At 38.6% G+C, this 17,006-nt stretch overlaps 3 protein-coding genes across 12 annotated transcripts in view; 2 read left to right on the plus strand and 1 right to left on the minus strand.

Annotated features, from left to right (window-relative positions):
* Positions 1–4,075, plus strand: part of LOC122832872 (IQ motif and SEC7 domain-containing protein 1-like) — a 116,896-nt gene extending 112,821 nt beyond the window's left edge. For 9 of the 10 annotated variants that reach the window (XM_044120070.1, XM_044120132.1, XM_044120080.1 and 6 more), the window contains one exon: positions 581–4,075. In XM_044120070.1, the coding sequence (XP_043976005.1) occupies positions 581–1,099 (519 nt within the window). In that variant the 3' untranslated portion in view covers positions 1,100–4,075. The remainder of the gene's footprint in view (positions 1–580) is intronic. The other variant, XM_044120124.1, reaches the window with a different exon arrangement.
* Positions 4,076–4,923: 848 nt separating this feature from the next.
* Positions 4,924–10,380, plus strand: gp9 (glycoprotein IX (platelet)). The gene is made up of 2 exons (XM_044120160.1): positions 4,924–5,029; positions 7,546–10,380. Exon 2 carries the CDS (start codon positions 7,547–7,549, stop codon positions 8,318–8,320), a length of 774 nt encoding a protein of 257 aa, XP_043976095.1. The 5' UTR covers positions 4,924–5,029; position 7,546; the 3' UTR covers positions 8,321–10,380.
* Positions 10,381–10,439: 59 nt separating this feature from the next.
* LOC122832919 (haloacid dehalogenase-like hydrolase domain-containing 5) lies at positions 10,440–16,726 on the minus strand. The gene is made up of 8 exons (XM_044120154.1): positions 16,396–16,726; positions 14,666–14,869; positions 14,470–14,582; positions 14,276–14,369; positions 14,116–14,149; positions 13,865–14,039; positions 13,560–13,748; positions 10,440–11,598 (listed from the first exon to the last, which is right to left on the minus strand). The coding sequence occupies exons 1-8, from the start codon at positions 16,513–16,515 to the stop codon at positions 11,199–11,201; spliced, it is 1,329 nt and encodes a 442-aa protein (XP_043976089.1). The 5' UTR covers positions 16,516–16,726; the 3' UTR covers positions 10,440–11,198.
* Between the last annotated feature and the right edge of the window lie 280 nt (positions 16,727–17,006).

Consider the following 17,006-nt stretch of genomic DNA (forward strand, 5'->3'; position numbering starts at 1 on the left):
TTTTAGATATTCCTTGTCCAACTCACCTGGATCAAATGGCTGAATTACCTGCTCGGTATGCAGTCAAGTTTTCAGAGTCTTGCTAATGACATCATTATTTGACTTGTGTGGTGAAGCAGAGATGCAATAAAAGTTGCAGGACACCGTTTTTGACGGCCTCTAGTGTAGTGCTAAATCAAATTGAGGAATTGTTAAAAAAAAAAAAAAAGACTTGAAGACAGCTATTCATAGATTACGGCAAACTAATCTAACTGATCTTAAGGTGTTCTGCAAAGAAGAAAGAGCCAAGCAATTAATCTCTGGATGAGCAAAGCTGGCAGAGACACACCTCAAATGACTTATAGTTGTAGTTGCAGTGAAAGGAGGTCCAAAGTTTTCACTCAGGGTAACCGAATATAAATCCACACCACACCACTGCATCATTTCCCTTCAGCTTCCCAATTGTACCTTTTGGTTTGTGGTTGTAATCTGATAAAAGTTAGAATTGTTCAAGGGATCTGAATAGTATTGCAGGGCACTATAGTTCTAGTAATGCTTCATAGCTATAGCTTATTTATTTGTTCACTTTTTTCTTTTCCAGGGGTCCATCATTAGCAGTCCGCACACACGTCGGAGACCTACAACAGCACGTGAGGGCTCCTCCCGCGGCAATCCCTCCATCCCCAACTCAGCATCAACGTCCATCCTTGGGTCGCTGTTCGGCAGCAAGCGAGGGAAGCCCTCGTCTCAGAGCCAGACCCCTCTGCCGCCGCCTGGCCACCCCACCCTAATATCGCACAAGCCGCACCCAACCAACCTGCACCACACGGCCCAGGTGGTACACACGGTGCAGGCCCAGCTACACGGCCCACACCCCCAGTACTGCCAGGTCCCGCAGAACCCCCCGCCTTACCACCACCACCACCACTACCACCCGCCTCCCCACACGCAGTACCACCAGCATCCGGCCTACTCCTCACACGCGCACCACCACTCGCAGCACGGCCACTACAGCCAGCCCTCTCACCACACCCAGCACTCTCACCACCACGGCCAGCAGGCGGGCCCAGCACACGGCGGGCACAAACCTAAACACAGTGGCATCAGCACCGTAGTGTGATGCTCCTCACGCGAGACGGGAAGACAAAGGAGGAAACTTTATGAAGGAAGGACAATCGCTCACACCAAAGGGACTGACAGCATAACTCTATGGCCTGTCCACTGTGTTTCAGCTGCTGTGCTGGGAAGCAGTCACACCCAGACACTGCTTTCACTTCCAGGTCCAACTGATATGCAGGATAGAAAACGGATTCAAATCTTCCAATAGGGGCCTTCACTAGTTTGCCTGATTTGGGGCTTCTGCGTGTGGAGGGTTTGGGTGGTCTGCACAGGAAGATGCTCTCTAATTTCCACAAGCTCCAACCTGCTGCTTTATCCCCGCATTTACTGCTCCTACCATTACATAATCAGGAGGAAGGCTGCCCTACGATGAGAACATGTTTGACTGTTTTTTCACAATTTCAGAATTTCAACTGTTGAGTCTTTGGTTTTTGCAAATCTTGCCATCATGTGAATGCTATTTGTTGTCGCCTCCTCTAGAGCTCGTATATAATACAAAAATAAAAATGTAGATATAAGCATTTCACACTGTCAACGGACAGCTAAATAACTCATAGTAGTTCTAGTGCTGTATTTACTGTACACGACAGCTATACGTTTTGTGTCTTAGCTCTCATTAAATAAATGTGCCAATTATTAACGCATAATCTATTTAGTCGAGACTTTATGTACAGTATATTGTGTGTAAAGTAATTTGCAAGATTATACTTACAATTATTATCAGCAAAAATGGCGTCTATCAGTATTAAGCTGACTCCAGTGGCGGGTTGTAGATCTGAAAAAGGAGCAAACTTCCATTCTGCCTGGGCCTGGTCCAGTCAAGGCCTATGATCTGTTTTAAAGGGGTGTTTTTTGCCTTTCTGGTGAATAGAAAAAAAAACAAAAACAAACACCCAAAACAAAGCCCATAGATGGCAGCTGCTGCACATTTGACATCTAAAAACACAGTTTTCCTCCAGAAGGAGACGTTTCCCCTAAAAGAGCGCTCAGAATGAAGAATTTAGTGCAAAACTATATTTTTAAAAGGTAAAATTTCTGTTTCTGTTACAAATGGTCTGAAATAAAGTCAATATGCAGCAGCTGTTTTCTTTGCTTTCGAAATCAACTGAGAAAATATCCTGAAATCTTCGTTTTTGCCTTTTTCAGATTATTATTTTCATTCGCCACCTCGATTTTGGTGGATTTCTTTTTTTTTTTTTCTATTAAATGTGCAATATCTTTGTACCGATTTTGTACATCAAGAGCAAGCAAGGTCTCCCCTCCTGTTTGAGCGTTTGTCATTTTGCGTCATTATTTATTTATTTTCTCTTTGACCCCATGTTTGCGTCGTTTTCTCTCTGTAAATTGTCCGCCTATCCTCGTGGTCTTATGAGGGGCACAGACTTGGAGCTCAGTGGAATGTCTTGTAAGGTTTTTGTTTGTTTTGCATGTAATGTTTTTGATGTGAGGCTATCCTCTGCACATTGTATAACAAATCAGTGTTACCATGGTAAGTTTAAGTGCAATCATGCAGGCTTGTACTTGAGAGTGAAAGTCTGTTGTCTTGTTGTCCAGGATGAGATTCAGGTGAAAAAAAAAAACACTTTTTATTTGTTCTTTTAAAAAGATGTAAAAGTACCGAGACACTTCAGAGTGGAAAGAAGAATGTGTGTATATATTTTAATAAAACGGAAACTGAAATATTTCGCTGGACAAGCACATATAAAAGGACAGTTCAATTTTTTTCAGGAATTGCAGTTATAACCTACACAAATGCAAGCTAAACAGAGGAACTGGGTATATGTAAAGATTATCTTTCTATATTCTACAAATAAGAGTCTATTCTAGTGTGTAAATTAGTGACAGTAAGCTGTTTGTCCCAATATTCAGGTTATAAAATGTATTTTAATATTCATGAAGAAATCCACAGAAGTCGGGCTCACACATTATCTTGTTTTTGTTTTTCTTTTAGACAACAGACATATCACACGCGAGACATTAATGATACGCTGAATGTGTCTTTTTCGGATAATTTCATATCTTTGCTATAATTCTGAAATTTTTGGAAATGGTGTGAAACTGATGCAACTGTTTATTTTGGTGTGTTGTGCTTTAAATGTTTGAGGTTTCTTTTGTTTGTTTTTTTGTTTTTTTCAAAAGTACCCCAACAATGCACTGCATGGATCTGATGCATCATGCGTCCTATTCACTGTGAGCTGATGGGGAAGAGATCAGCCTATAACATGTTGGACTTCTTTTTTTTTTTCGTTTTGAATCAGTTGGAACTTTACGATGGTGGCTTGTCCTTGTCGTTCCATGTTTTTTTGCCTGGTAGTCATTGAAGCTCAGCATGCATTTCATCTACAAAGCCATTTTGTAAATTCCAAACATGGAAGAAGAAGAAGAAGAAAAATGAAAACGTTGCACTTCCTCGCTGAGGGCTTTCATTGTGTAAATAAAAGAATCTGTTGTGCAAGCTGATGAACTGCTTGATTAGAGAGTTCAGCTTTGTGAAGACTGTAAAGGGACCAAAACTGGGGTAAAAGGAGATGTATATAATGTCTATATTTCCAGTGCTCTACTCTGACATCTGCAGTTGAGATCAGGATGTACATGCCGCCTCCTGAAAGGATTGGAGCAGTGCTGATTGAACCGATCGACTCTCTCTTCCTCCAGCAGTTGTGAACTGAGATTTGCTGTGGAAATCAAAACCAGACTGTTATAGGAAGTGTGCTGCCATCAATTACATGCAGTTTTCCTTTCATACATGCAAATACACACACACACACCCACACAACAAATGTACACACAACCGGCTGCGAGCTGTTTGATCTGACGAGTGACATGTTTTGAAGAAAGGAAATGACGGGAATGGCCTCATTTAAATGTGCATTCTGTTTGTACAGTGAATAGTGAGTCAGTAAGACCCCAGTTATTGTAAAACTTCAACTGTGACAATGTTGAGAACGCAAAATAAACAAATATATGACTTATGGTACATTGGTTGTGTTTCTCTGTTGGTAAATTTTGCCATTCAGTGTGGAAATTAATGGACTTCTATGTTGTAGTTTGCTGTCAAACAAAAACAAATTAGTTGGGGAAGCAGATATTTACACAAATGGTAAAAGTAAAAACTTTTGCTTTTCTCTACATCTGAAGATGATACTTGACTTCACTTTTCCAGTTTTCAGTTAGAATCATCCAAATTATTTCTTGTAGCATTTGGTAGAATTGTCTTTTAGGTTGTATGACTTGCATCAAATGTTGCATCTTGTTCACACTCCCCCTGCTGTGTTTAAAATTCACATACAGAAACTTCTGTATAAACCTGAAAAAAAAATCAGGAACTTTAATTTCCTCAATAGGGGAGCATTAAAACACCACTTTCTATATTTCCACTAGAGGGCATCTGTTAAATTTAAATCAGGAAAAATTGGGACCCTGCACTGTTACACCAACTATAGGTCAGAAGTATGACTGCGAATTTCTTTGGTGGAAGTGTATAATCTTACTTTTCTAAACTACATAACAGAAGCGTATCTTCCGTTATGTAGAAGATACGCTCAGATGGTGTAGGTTTTAGCACATAAAACCTACACCATTTGTAGTTTTCCATTATCCCCAGCCTCGAGCCACGCAGTGAATGGTTGCAGTGCATTCACTGCAGGCTTGTTTGGAAAGCCTCAGCTAACGTATTCATAGATAACTCTTATCACTTCAAAGCAGATGGATTTCCTTCATGTCATGTGAACTATAACTGTGCGGTGCTATTGGTGCATTCCTCACCCTGACGCCGTTCAATTTGAGGTTTTATATCTCTGTGCTCACTACGCATGAGTAAGGAGGGGGAAATGTTTCAGAAGATCTTCCTAATGCTCAAACTGGACAATAGCAGACATAAGGATGACTGACATCAGCAGAAGAAATCTTGAGATTGGCCTGACACAGAAAGGTTTGGGTTTTTTTTATTTCTGAAGTAAAACTACTGTTACATTTTTTTTCACTTGAGTTTAGTGATATTTATTAAAAGTTATAGGCTTAGCTCTTTTTGGACTTGACAGTGTCAGTCAAAAAATTGAAATAAACTTGTCATCTGCATAAATTTCATAGAAATTTTAAAATGTCCATTTTGCATCTGGATCATTTTTGAGGGAGGGGGGTGGAAATATGATTTTAAATAAAGGGGAATTTATTGTTTCCACACACAAGGTCAAAGTTATGCATACACTCCACTGACATTTGTTGCAGAATTGCCGAGAAACATAAATTGTAGTCATCGAAAAGATTCTGGCAAAATGCGTAATTCTGGCTGAATATGTAACCTGTATTCCTTTGCAATTAGTAAAGTCAATTAGAAGTGGATGGTGTCCCAGCATACAAGTTGATCCCACTTTAAAGCATAGCCCATACGTTTCTGTATTTCTGCATTTCAGAGGGAGGACATTTCATCTGTCCTGAAAACCAGTTTTGAGCAGGTTTGGGATGATTGCCATTTTGGAACACCTAGTCGTGAGGAAATTTTTACAATTCAGCTGTTCGTTTGAGAAGATTCACTTATCTACCTTGAGATAGGTGATACTATTTTGCTTTAAAAAGCCTCACCTGCCAATTTTGATTTTGATCGATAATTAGTTTTTATAACTGATACACCAAGGTGTTATAAGATCAAAATATGTCTTCAATATTCCAATCTTCTTTAATTGAAAAAAAATGGTTAACGATACTCATGAACTAATACAAAATTGTTTTTGCTGAACACAGTAGTGCTTTCATATATAAAACATAAATGAAAGGTTTGCATATGACCTGGTGGCTGGGTCCGTCAGTCAGTCAGTCCTCTCTCACAGGAGAGTAAAAAGGGACAGTGGCTAATTGTCAGAGCTTTGTGAAGGTAGATAAGATTAGTGGATGAGAGTGATTTCACATGCAGTATGGGCAGATCATCAATCATTCAGAATTAAGAAAACCTGGGTTGTTCAATCAGTGAACTCATACAGTCAAATCGACTCACCATGATGCATTTTCTTAGGCCATAAAAAGTAATTTTGATTCCTCCAAACAATTTAATGTTTGTATCACCCATCTACATATTTAGAAAACATCTGGCTTTATAATGTGGGCAATAGATTGCAATCTTGCTGGAAGACATCATTTTTGGAACAGGTGCTTCCTCCCTGGTCAGCTGTCTTAATCCTAGAAATGCTGCACATTCTTCACTGCAGAATGTAATTCTGGTATTGAAGCATCTTTTGGTTTATGATAGACTTGAAGCTGAAGTGGTTCTTGTTTTCGATTTCCTTGGTTTTGATTTTAATTTCTTTTTATTTAATTTCCCTTTGGGATCAATAAAGTTTTTTTGTACTGAATTTGTACTGATTTTTTTTAAATTGTCATAAATTTTACTTCATTGGAGTGTGACAGTTTGAGTCAGTTTGAGTGAACTTTGACACAATGACACAAGGACCTAAAAACATACTTCACAAGTATTTTTTTTTTTAATGACCCAAAGATCCCTTCTTCAACTTTGTCAGTTTGGACCAATGATTTTTCTTTTGCCATTCCATAGATGATTCTTCAGGTTTGCACTTTTATGTTTTACTTTTTATTGAGTACATGAAGCCACTAACAGAGCCATGGCTACAATTAACCTTTCTTTAACATAGAAAGTACTCCCGGACTAGTGCTTTTGTGTTTAGTTTAGGTTCTGTTTCTTTAGATAACTGTTTACCAACTGGCAAAATATATCTACTAACTTTGATTGAGTGGATTTATTATTAGCCTTGACCTGCACTGTAAGCAATTGGACACAAATTTGACTGTATGTTTGGACTAGATAGTTATAAATTGCAGCTATCTGAACTAAATTTGTTCAGCTAAATTTAGAGCTAGTTTATTGCTGTACATATAAATTGAGCCTCTCTAAGTGCCCTTACCTGATATCTCTTACAATTTGGTGCAGCATAAATGTGATGAATTAAACCAAAGTGATAGAAGAGAGTTCCAAGTTGGAGATGAAGTGTCACTCTGACCTGATATCTGTAAAAAAATTATTTAAATATTTGTGTCGGGAAACCAGCTGGTGTAAACAAGTTCAACTATTTCTGACCCTAAGAATGGTCAAATATCCAGCCAGAATTACATGCAGATCTTGCTGACAGCTACAAAAAATGTGCTTAGCTATAAATCTTAAGGGACATTACACTAAATATTAACTGCAGTATATGTACATAATATGTGGGTATAGTTTTGTCTCTAAAGATTTTTTTTGCCCAAATTAAAAATGTAATTCCTGCTCAAGATATGCATGTAAACCTCTGACTACAAATGCATCTTATGAGCTGAACTGTACAAAACATTTTATATTGCGTTATATTATTATTATTATTATTATTATTATTATTATTATTATTATTATTATTATTATTATTATTATTATTATTATTATTAAACCATTACTTGTTCCTACAGGATGCTGCTCCACTGTGTGACCTTAGCTGTTTATCTTCTCCTGACCTCATCAAGTGCCCAGAGAACTGTCCAGTCCTGTGTGTTTTCAGAGCTCCAGCCATCTGGGTTGCGAGTCAACTGCAGCTCTTTAAACCTCATGGAGTTGCCGCATCTGCCTTCAGAGACCACAGAACTGTTTGTGCAAGACAACCAGCTCACTTCAGTGCCACCAGGAAAGTTTGACCAGTTGGCTAACCTTAGAAAGGTGTCGCTGTCTCCGAACCCGTTCCGCTGTGACTGTAACATCCGGTACCTGAGGTATTGGATGCTGAAGAACAGGGCTGTTGTCTCAGAGGAGCCTTTATGTTCCAGTCCAGGCTCTGTAGCTCAGAAAGCCATCACTGACCTAAGTGATACCTACTTCTCCTACTGCACCTTTCCACTCATACATCAAATAAGCACCTCAGGCTGTGTTTATGTCTTTTACAACGCCATTGCGTCGGTGATGCTGTGCTGCATTATTGTTCTGCTTTTGTGGAGCTTAATACTTGCCAGAAAATCTACTTTCACCATATACGTGGAAAAGCGACATTCAGGATTTGAGGCGGACTCTCTGCGCTCACTGAAACCCAAACACAGGAGGAGGCTGCACACAGAACTGTCAGGGCTGATCGCCGACTCTGATTCTGTCATTTTGTCAGAGGACTTGGAGAGGCCACGTTTCAACATGGAGTTACTCTCACAAGTGCTAGAAACATTACAGAAGAAGCACAATATAAAGATAAAGGCCACATAACAGACTTTTGTTCATACTTTAGCAGAACTACAAATAAGTAAGAAGTGGGAAGTGAGGCTGCGAGTGTTTGCAAAGACGCTGGATGGGTTTGATGATTTATTTCCATTCTAAACTGCACCAACCAATTTATCAGAAACTTCACCTCTATGAGTTTTATTTAATTTGTTTTTATATTTTATGATCCAAACTAATTATGCTTAAATAAATGTGAAAATTTGCTTTTGAACTTTTCTTTAGTTTCTTAACAATCAATTGCAATTCGCCTTCTGCTATCAATACTGAACTATTTACCTTCCATAAACATCTTAAGGTAGAGATACTTACTACTATTTTTCACAATTTATTATGATCACGTTTTCCTTTCCCCTTACATTTGTGTAGAACATGATTATTAACTGCCTTGTCCACGTAGTCTCCTCCAGCATTACCTAAAACCTCTTTACTTCTTTAAATAACATTCTCTTTGTTGTGTCTATCAATCTATGTGGGAAACCATATCCAGGTAGGTCTCAAATATCACCTATTTCCAGATAGATTCAATAATGTTCCAATCAATTCAAAGCTTGGTATAATGTCTGTAATGTTCCTTGAGCTCCATGATGCTCAGGGAACATTTAGCGTCATGATGCCGTTTGTTTGTATGTTCTCTAACAAACCTCTGAGACCTTCACTATGTAGATGCAATTATTCTGATGATTATACTGAATTGCACAGAAATGGAGACACTTTACTATTTGGGTAACTTCTGAAGCTCCTAAAGAAGATAGATTTTTTTTAGGAGTTTAAGAGTAAAAATGTTAAATACTTTGTTACACTTAGAGCTTCATTTATATAAAAATAAATCTGTTTTTTTCCCTTTCCACATCAAAAATGTTAGTTTTGTAAGGCAAAAGAGAAGGTCAGTATAGCTTACTAGCCTGTGCCTGGACATAGCTTGTTTTCTTCATTGGATGGACTGATTTGGCTGAGCTTGTAAGCTACGTTGACTGGTAAACATTAACGTAAATCAATGGAGCACCAAGTGAGGGAGTTCTAATCAACAGTACAGTACACACTACAGTACACTACAGTACAGACAATTCAAAGGAAACACCAACCATTGTTTCTTGGGTTTTGCAGCTGTTGTTTCATTTCTGTGTGTACACGGGCTTAAGCTGGATTTAAACCAAAGTCAGTCAAATAATTATGTTGGTTTCTCACGCTACTGCCTCGAAGGTCAAAGCTTGCAAAATCTGTTCCTCTTAGTGGTCAGTATTTATTACATAACACAGAATGAGCTGAAACTAAAGATTTTAAAATGACAAAAAAAAAACAAAAAAAATTTAAGTACAGACATTAACATGTCAAAGAACTGTAATTCTTTCATGCATGTTTTAGATATTTTCTGACATGTTTAAAAGAATGGCCGCTTCTTAAAGAGACAGAGGCCCAATTTCAAGACATCAAATTGTGAAGTCAATATTTTTAAGTTATGTTTGATATATACAGCTTTTTTATAACAACTCAAGTTGGCATAGTTACCGTACTTGATTGTGCTATAAAATTGCTCTAAACAATTGCCTAAATGTTGCATATCGATTGAACAGCCACTGTTTCCCTTCTATTGTATGCACAAGTCAAATACATTTAACCTAATTTTAGTACCATAGTACATAGCTGATATTTAGAAAAAATGTCACTTCATTATTACTTTTGACAAAAGAAATTGTCAAATCCATCCATCCATTGTCTATACTTGCTTACTGTGGTAGAGTTGGGCAGGGTAGTGGCGAGCTGGTGTCTGTCAATGGGCAAGAGATGGTACACACTCTGGCTAGGGTCATGGTCACTCACAGACACTGAGTGCATGCATGGTTGTTTGAACTCTGACTTAAGGACAATTTACAGAAACTAACAGTAATGTACCTGGAGAGAACCCATGCATGGGGAAAACAAGCAAACTCCTTGCAGAATACCCCCACCTAGGACTCTATCATGGGTCCTTATTGCTGCAAGACATGCTAACTATTTCACCACTATTTAGTGGTGAAATAGTATATAATACATAATCAAAAGAACATGTTTATTTGTTCTTTTTAAGAATTTGCTAATAATGTGTCAGAAAAAAACGTACATTAAGTTCACTTTGCAATTATTCTTTATATTCTTTTCCAAGGTAAGGTAATTACAGCAAATATGAGTTGGTAAAGGCTTTACGTGTGACTTGATTGATGTGCTGTTAGCTTTTGTCTCTGGAATAAAAATCTGAGAGCATGAAACAGAAGTTGGACACTAAACACACGTTATGGCAGGAAAACTGCAACTTTTCACAAAAGTCAGGAATCTGTGCAAATATTGGTTATGGCTCTCATAGCAAGACAAAACGTGGATCGACAATACAATTTAAGGAACAATATTGCACATTAAACAGCTGGAATTACAGTAAGACTATTTCTTTTGTGTTCATGCATAGATCTTTAAGGGTAAACTGAGAAAACATAGGTCTAAAAAGGGAGTAAAGAAAGTCAAATTTTCTTGTAATCCACTCTCCTAAAACACTGGTAAAATATTGTACTCTAGAACAGCTGATCATCTAAAAACTAACCATGGTCAAATAAGGCAGCTATAACACGTTTCCATACGAAAAACACACTGTTAAAGATACCAAAACCAAATGGTGGTCACAGTTAAATGATTCATATTCTCTTAAACTTCATGGTCTTCATGTTAAATGTTAGAAGATGATCTATATTATGTTAATGCCCTGTCTGTCAGTTCATTACTCAAAGTCCACAGTGATGCCCTTCCAACAGCTTCCTGCATTAAGTGGTGCGTTCCCAGCTTAATGCTGTACCACACGTGTGCTTGTATGGCACAGAACCTTTCGGGACTCGAATCACTAATGAGGCACAAACTTTTCCTGCTGAAAGATGAGGTCCACAGCTTCTGCCACGTCCTGCACAATGTAGTTTGGCTCCACCAGCGCGGGGTCAAACCTGAAGTCCCGGTGACCGTGGAACACGGTCTCTTTGATGCTGCGACTTGCGTCGGACGGCACCTCTGCGATGGGATTGTAGACCCCCGTGCAAACTAGGATGGACTTACAGGAGGTCGCAGAGGGCAGAGCAAGCTCACTTTCCCACATGCTGTCAAACTCCTCCTCCCCCCCGGGCATGGCGGTGCTGGACCCGGTAGCAGCCACCACCTGGGCAACAGCTTTGGGGTTCTTAATAGCGGCTCGCTCCTCCAGGAAGCGGTTGTACATGTTGGCTCCGTATATATCAGTCATGAGGTTATCACTGGGAATGGAAAAGGAGGGAAATTAAAATAAATAAAAATGCCACAACAGGTTTGTCTTCTATTGACCTGTTTAACTATGATAGTAATGAAAAATAGGGAACAGTTACAGAATCATGCTACCTTGCAGATGTATTGATACCCTCTGAATGTTTTTTTTTTTTTTTTTTTTTTTTTACCTTTTGTCTTGTTACAGCCCCAAAATTTTGTGTGTTTTATTGGGATTTTATATGATAGACCAACACCTAATAGGACGTCACAGTAACGTGAAAGGAAAAGGATATAAAAAGGGGTGACCCTGAGTTGTATTTGTTATTCAACCTTAAGAAATAAGAACATTGTTATTTATATATAAGAAGAGATGATGCCCACTGATGAGGCGTATAAATCAAACTCACTTTGGAACAGAAACACAGTTAATACAGTCACCGTCCAGAACTGGGTTCCACTCAGCACATCTTAAGGATGACACTGAATGAAACAAAGAATGGCATGTGATTCTATGCCCTGGGTAAGAGGTTCTGACCTGTCTTTATCAGCTTCATATGTATGTGACTGTCACCAGCCGTATATTTTATGGTTATGTAAGAATGCAGCAGTGTGTGTGTGTAAGCATTTGAAAGAGATAGAGGAAGGACACGGAATCATACATCCATAAGGATGGTGTTGCATTTATTTGTATTTAGCGTCTGTGAGTCAACACTTTGTAAACCCTGCTTACACTGCAGAAGTAAGTCTCCACCAGCTCTACTGCAGCAGAAGTTCAAACATTAGTTCATTCTAATACATGTTTCAATATTCCATGTTGGTGGAACCACGTTTGTGTTCAGGGTGATGTGCAGTGTTAGGTTTCCACTACTCTCAGACCAAAAGGTTCAGTTTTGGTCTGATTTGACTAGAGCTCCTTCTTCCGTTCATTCACTTTGTCTCCTGTATCATTTACTTGTGGCAAACTGGACTTTTTATTACTTTCTTTCAGCCACTCTTTATAGAATGCAGAATTAATAGTCAGAGTTAGGGTGCCCATGTTTAGATATATTTGCAGGTGTCCCATACCCCATTATTATTTTTGGATGATGGATTAAGCAGCACTTGACCAAATGTTCAAAGGTTGGGACATTGTTTCATAACTTAATCCTTCTTTAAACTTATCCACAATATTTCCCTTTCCTATCTGCTGTGTTCTTTGCTCTTCACAATGCTGTGTGTTCACTAATGTTCTCTAACAATCCTCTGAGGCCTTCACAGAACACATGAATTTCTAATGTGATTAAATTACACAAAGGTGAACTTTATTTGCCAATTAGGCAACCTCTAGAGCCGATTGGTTGAACTAGTTGAACATATTTAGAATTATACATGAGTAAAATGGGAATACAATAAAGTTATTATATGCATTATTTTTTGTAGGTCTATCCAATAAAATCCCAATGAAATTAAATGATGTTGTTAAGTCCGTTGCAATAAATCAATTAACCGCATGATAAATTTAAACGAGCTCAATAATTTAAATTTGCAGGAATTGTTTGTTTTTCTTGTCTCTCTCTTTCCTTCTTACTGGATGACAAAAGGTTTGAGTCTGATGCTTTGGTCTCAACTATCCCCTTTTGTGAAGTGCAGTTTTGTTTACGGATTCTTCAGTATTCATTTTATTTGTTATTTCAATTGTTTGTTGACTTGTTTTGTACATTTAAGATGTCTTCCAGTTCCAGAAATAAATGTTTGTTGGAAATTAAGGGTTATTGGTTATGTTAAAGTGGTCTTACAATATTATCAAATTAACAAATTAAACTGAAACCTTACTTGTACTTACTTAAACAGACAAGGTTATTTGTCTCCATTCATTCTGTCAGTAAATTATTTTCGTACCATTTCAGTCAGTAGTCTTTGGATTTCTTTCTATTTTTTGATTACTTAAGTGGGAACTGTCATTAGGATTGCCTGCAGAAATAAAAGGCCTCACCCTATAGCGTAAAGGGAAGTGATGGGAAGTTTCCATTGCCTCTGCATGGCCTGGCTTCTGATGAGATACTCCGCAAAATGGTAGGTCAGCTCGCTGGGCTTTCCCATGAGTGCGTCGTACTTCAGGTCTTTGCCAGTTATCTTTTTATAAATGTTCTCCAGGCACACAAGAAATGTTCCATGGCCAAACCTGAACAAATAAAAATAATAGAAATTTAAAAAAAAAGAAACAATATGTGATTTGTTAGTTGTAAACATTAAAAAAAAACACCTCTGTGTCAACATCAGACTTTACAAGAAGATTACCTTGGAGAGTTTGCCTCTGCCATCCACATCAAGTCCATGTTGCAGGCCAACAGGGGGAGGTGAGGTACCGCATGGGTTTGGTGAGGACTGTTGAGGTTACCGTGGGTCAATAAAATATCAATTATCAGCTGCAGGTTTGTCTCCCATCGGATTGGCTCCCCGAACAAAATCACAGCTGCATATAAGGTCAAATCAATGAATACAACATCTGAGATGGCAAAAATATAACACTGAGAAGGAATTGCCCATACCTTCAACTGTAGGAAGGCTGACAACAGGAGTGGACTGAAACAAAAGAAAATAATCTCAATGCATTTTGTTTTATATGATCAAACATATTTATTATACAAGTAAGATATGGGGATTTCTATGCAAAACATCTCATTTTCAGCAAATATTGCAATATCTCACCGGCAGTTTGGGACGTCTGTTGTGATCCACCATGTCCAGCAAAGGGTATGACTCCCTCACCATATCAATACTGACAACATTCTTAAAGCCAACACTAAATACAGGAATTTAACAGAGAATTAGTTTAACCTTTAGGTCTTGCTCAGAAAATAAGAATTAAGAAGCAACGTAGAAAAGGTAGAATTTATTTATACTTTTTAGCAATTTCCAGGACAGGGCCCTGTCCTGACACCAGGACACATTTATCGTGGAATTTCTTGAACATCCTCAGGGGACTATGGGACATGACGACTTGGTCCTGTGTAATCTGACAGTAGAGCAAGTAATGTTAGAAGAAACATCAGGGTAAACCAGACCAATCAAAAGGACCGAGTGTGTTTTGTAACTCACAGGCACTCCCAGGATGTGTGAGAGCTGGTCTGCTTTTGTTTGTCGGAGGCAGTTCCCTGCATTAGTGACAAAAACAACTGGCACCACAAACCTTCCCTGAGAGTCGACCAACTTCTCAACAGCCAATTTGGCTGCAGGGATTAGCATCCGTCCTCGGACGAGCACGCCATCAATGTCGAACAGCAGCCCAAATTTTGGCTGTGGCTGAAGGGAAAAAAGAGAGAAACTGTTGCATGATATAAACTGCAATAAATACAAAAAAATGTGAGAAAAAAAAAATCTAAAAAATGGGGTGCTGTTCCTCCATTTGATGGATTGGGAAAAACTGGAAACTCTGGCTAACCACCTGCTAGGCATCATTATTGGTGATGATGAAAGACAATTTAAATATATGTAGAAAACATAAATTTACTCTAATCGATCAGGTGTATAAATCAGGTACGAAATGTTCCAGCGAGAGATGTTAAATTTGCACCTGGTCGGTCAGTACAAAATGTCCTGTAGCAGAGAAGCTCAATTTCAGACAAAACTCCTCACATAAAGTTAAGAGAATGATGAGTGAGTATCTTACAGAGTGTTTGCTATTTGAGTGAGAAATATAAATCTTGCAAGGTATGGCACTTAACTGTCTTTAGCCTAGGGACAAATATCCTTCAGATCCAAGTTCTGGGTTTTGAACTCGAACTTCTTTTTATTACCAATTCAATCTGCACTCTGCCTCCAACTTCCTCTCAAAGGTTGGTATTTCTCAATATGATGATTAAAAATTCAGTAATCATTCAACAATTAGACATTACTTTTCATTTATCTCAATTATACTGTATATTGCCTTATTAGGCCACAAATGGTTTATATAATTGGTTTCCACTGCTGTTCTTTACAACAGTTAAGCGATTTAGTTAAGTAGGACATGCAGTAATACTAAGGGCCAATTACATGTGACAGAATACTATGATAATCCAGCAGTACACTGGGGGATAATAAAGCTGACAGGCTCTAATTTTGTCTCTCAAAATAATTGTGCCAAGCAACAAATAATTTTTAAAAACTAAATTAGTATTTTTGTACAGTTATACATAAAATTATAATCTAAATATTCTGTAGATGTCTTATGGAATAAAATATGTTTACTTATGTGACTAAGTTTAAAAAGTATATTTTGTGCTGAAGGTAATAAAGGAGTTTAAATTATTTTAAATGAGCTATTAAAGGTTCATCTGAAACTTTGAAATGAGTACCGGTAAGCTTGAGTTTGATCCTACTACAAATCTGCAGTTTTGAGTTCTGTTTTCTCTCCGGATGAGAGAACACAGCACACAGAAGAGCTCTTGGAAGCCCCCTGCTGGTCTGGGTGTCAAACAGCAGCAGCTTAGTTTGCTTGTACCTTTGGCCGGGTCTGACTATTACTGCATCACAAGTCATTCAAAGATTTTCCAATCATGTTTATAGAACATCAGAATGTGCCTTCCTGTCATTTGAGGCAGAATTTCATGAAAAACAAAAAAAATATATTAGCAACTGTCTAAAACAGTTGGGCAAAGATGTAAGGACCCCCCTCCTCTCGTGTCATTTTCAGCGCATCCAGGGTTCACAAAGTTCCGTGAAACATTTTACACCAATGCCTATTCGTTAGATTGAAACAAATCGCCGAAACTACTTGAAGGCCCTGCCTGAGTTCAACAGCGTTATTGTTCTTCTGAGCCGAGGAGGAGCAACAGCTCGGGCCGTACCTTGTTCACAGACTGAGTTCCGCAAAGCCCGCACCGAGAACCGACAATCCCAGCCTTGCGCCTGGCTTGACGGTTACTCACGGTGTGCAGGCCCCGGAATAACGGCAGGAGTCCCCTCATCTCCTTTGCTTACCCCTGAGGGGGTTCGAAAACAAACAACAAAAAAAACGGCGTGTATATAAATAAATGAAAACGTCCCCCAAACATGAAGCTGGAGCCGGCTCACACCGGCCGCGCTGGCTGGCTGCTTGGCTTGTTTTTTTTCTTTAAAATATGACTGGAGCAGAGACGGTGACGCAGAATGAGGAGGAGGAGGGTCTCTATGTGCTGCATCTGCACCGCAACCCCCGCTGCCATTTTAGACACCCGAGGTGGAGCTTACCAGCTCTTTTTCGGACAAACAGCGGATTTCATTCATCAAAACCAGTTTGAGATCATCGTATTTTCTGCATGTAATTAAGGGGGAGTTGTCCTCATGTCCTAAATTCACGACAAAAGAATCCCCCACATTAAACTCAATTGCCCAAAAATATATCGCTACATATTAAACTGGAAACATGGTTACTCTATGAATACAGTATTGCAAATATTTACGGGAGAACTACATAAAA

This window comes from Gambusia affinis, linkage group LG01 (genome assembly GCF_019740435.1).
Source record: "Gambusia affinis linkage group LG01, SWU_Gaff_1.0, whole genome shotgun sequence".
Taxonomy (NCBI): Eukaryota; Metazoa; Chordata; class Actinopteri; order Cyprinodontiformes; family Poeciliidae; genus Gambusia; species Gambusia affinis.

Bases quoted from the DNA above. Each gene is read 5' to 3' on its own strand.
- gp9 (XM_044120160.1), top strand. From the start codon at position 7,547: ATGCTGCTCCACTGTGTGACCTTAGCTGTTTATCTTCTCCTGACCTCA.
- LOC122832919 (XM_044120154.1), bottom strand. From the start codon at position 16,515: ATGAGGGGACTCCTGCCGTTATTCCGGGGCCTGCACACCGTGAGTAAC. The intron at 14,583-14,665 runs GTGAGTTACAAA...CTCTACTGTCAG, and splicing joins CACACATCCTGGGAGTGCCT to ATTACACAGGACCAAGTCGT. The intron at 14,150-14,275 runs GTGAGATATTGC...CTTTTGTTTCAG, and splicing joins ACAGACGTCCCAAACTGCCG to TCCACTCCTGTTGTCAGCCT.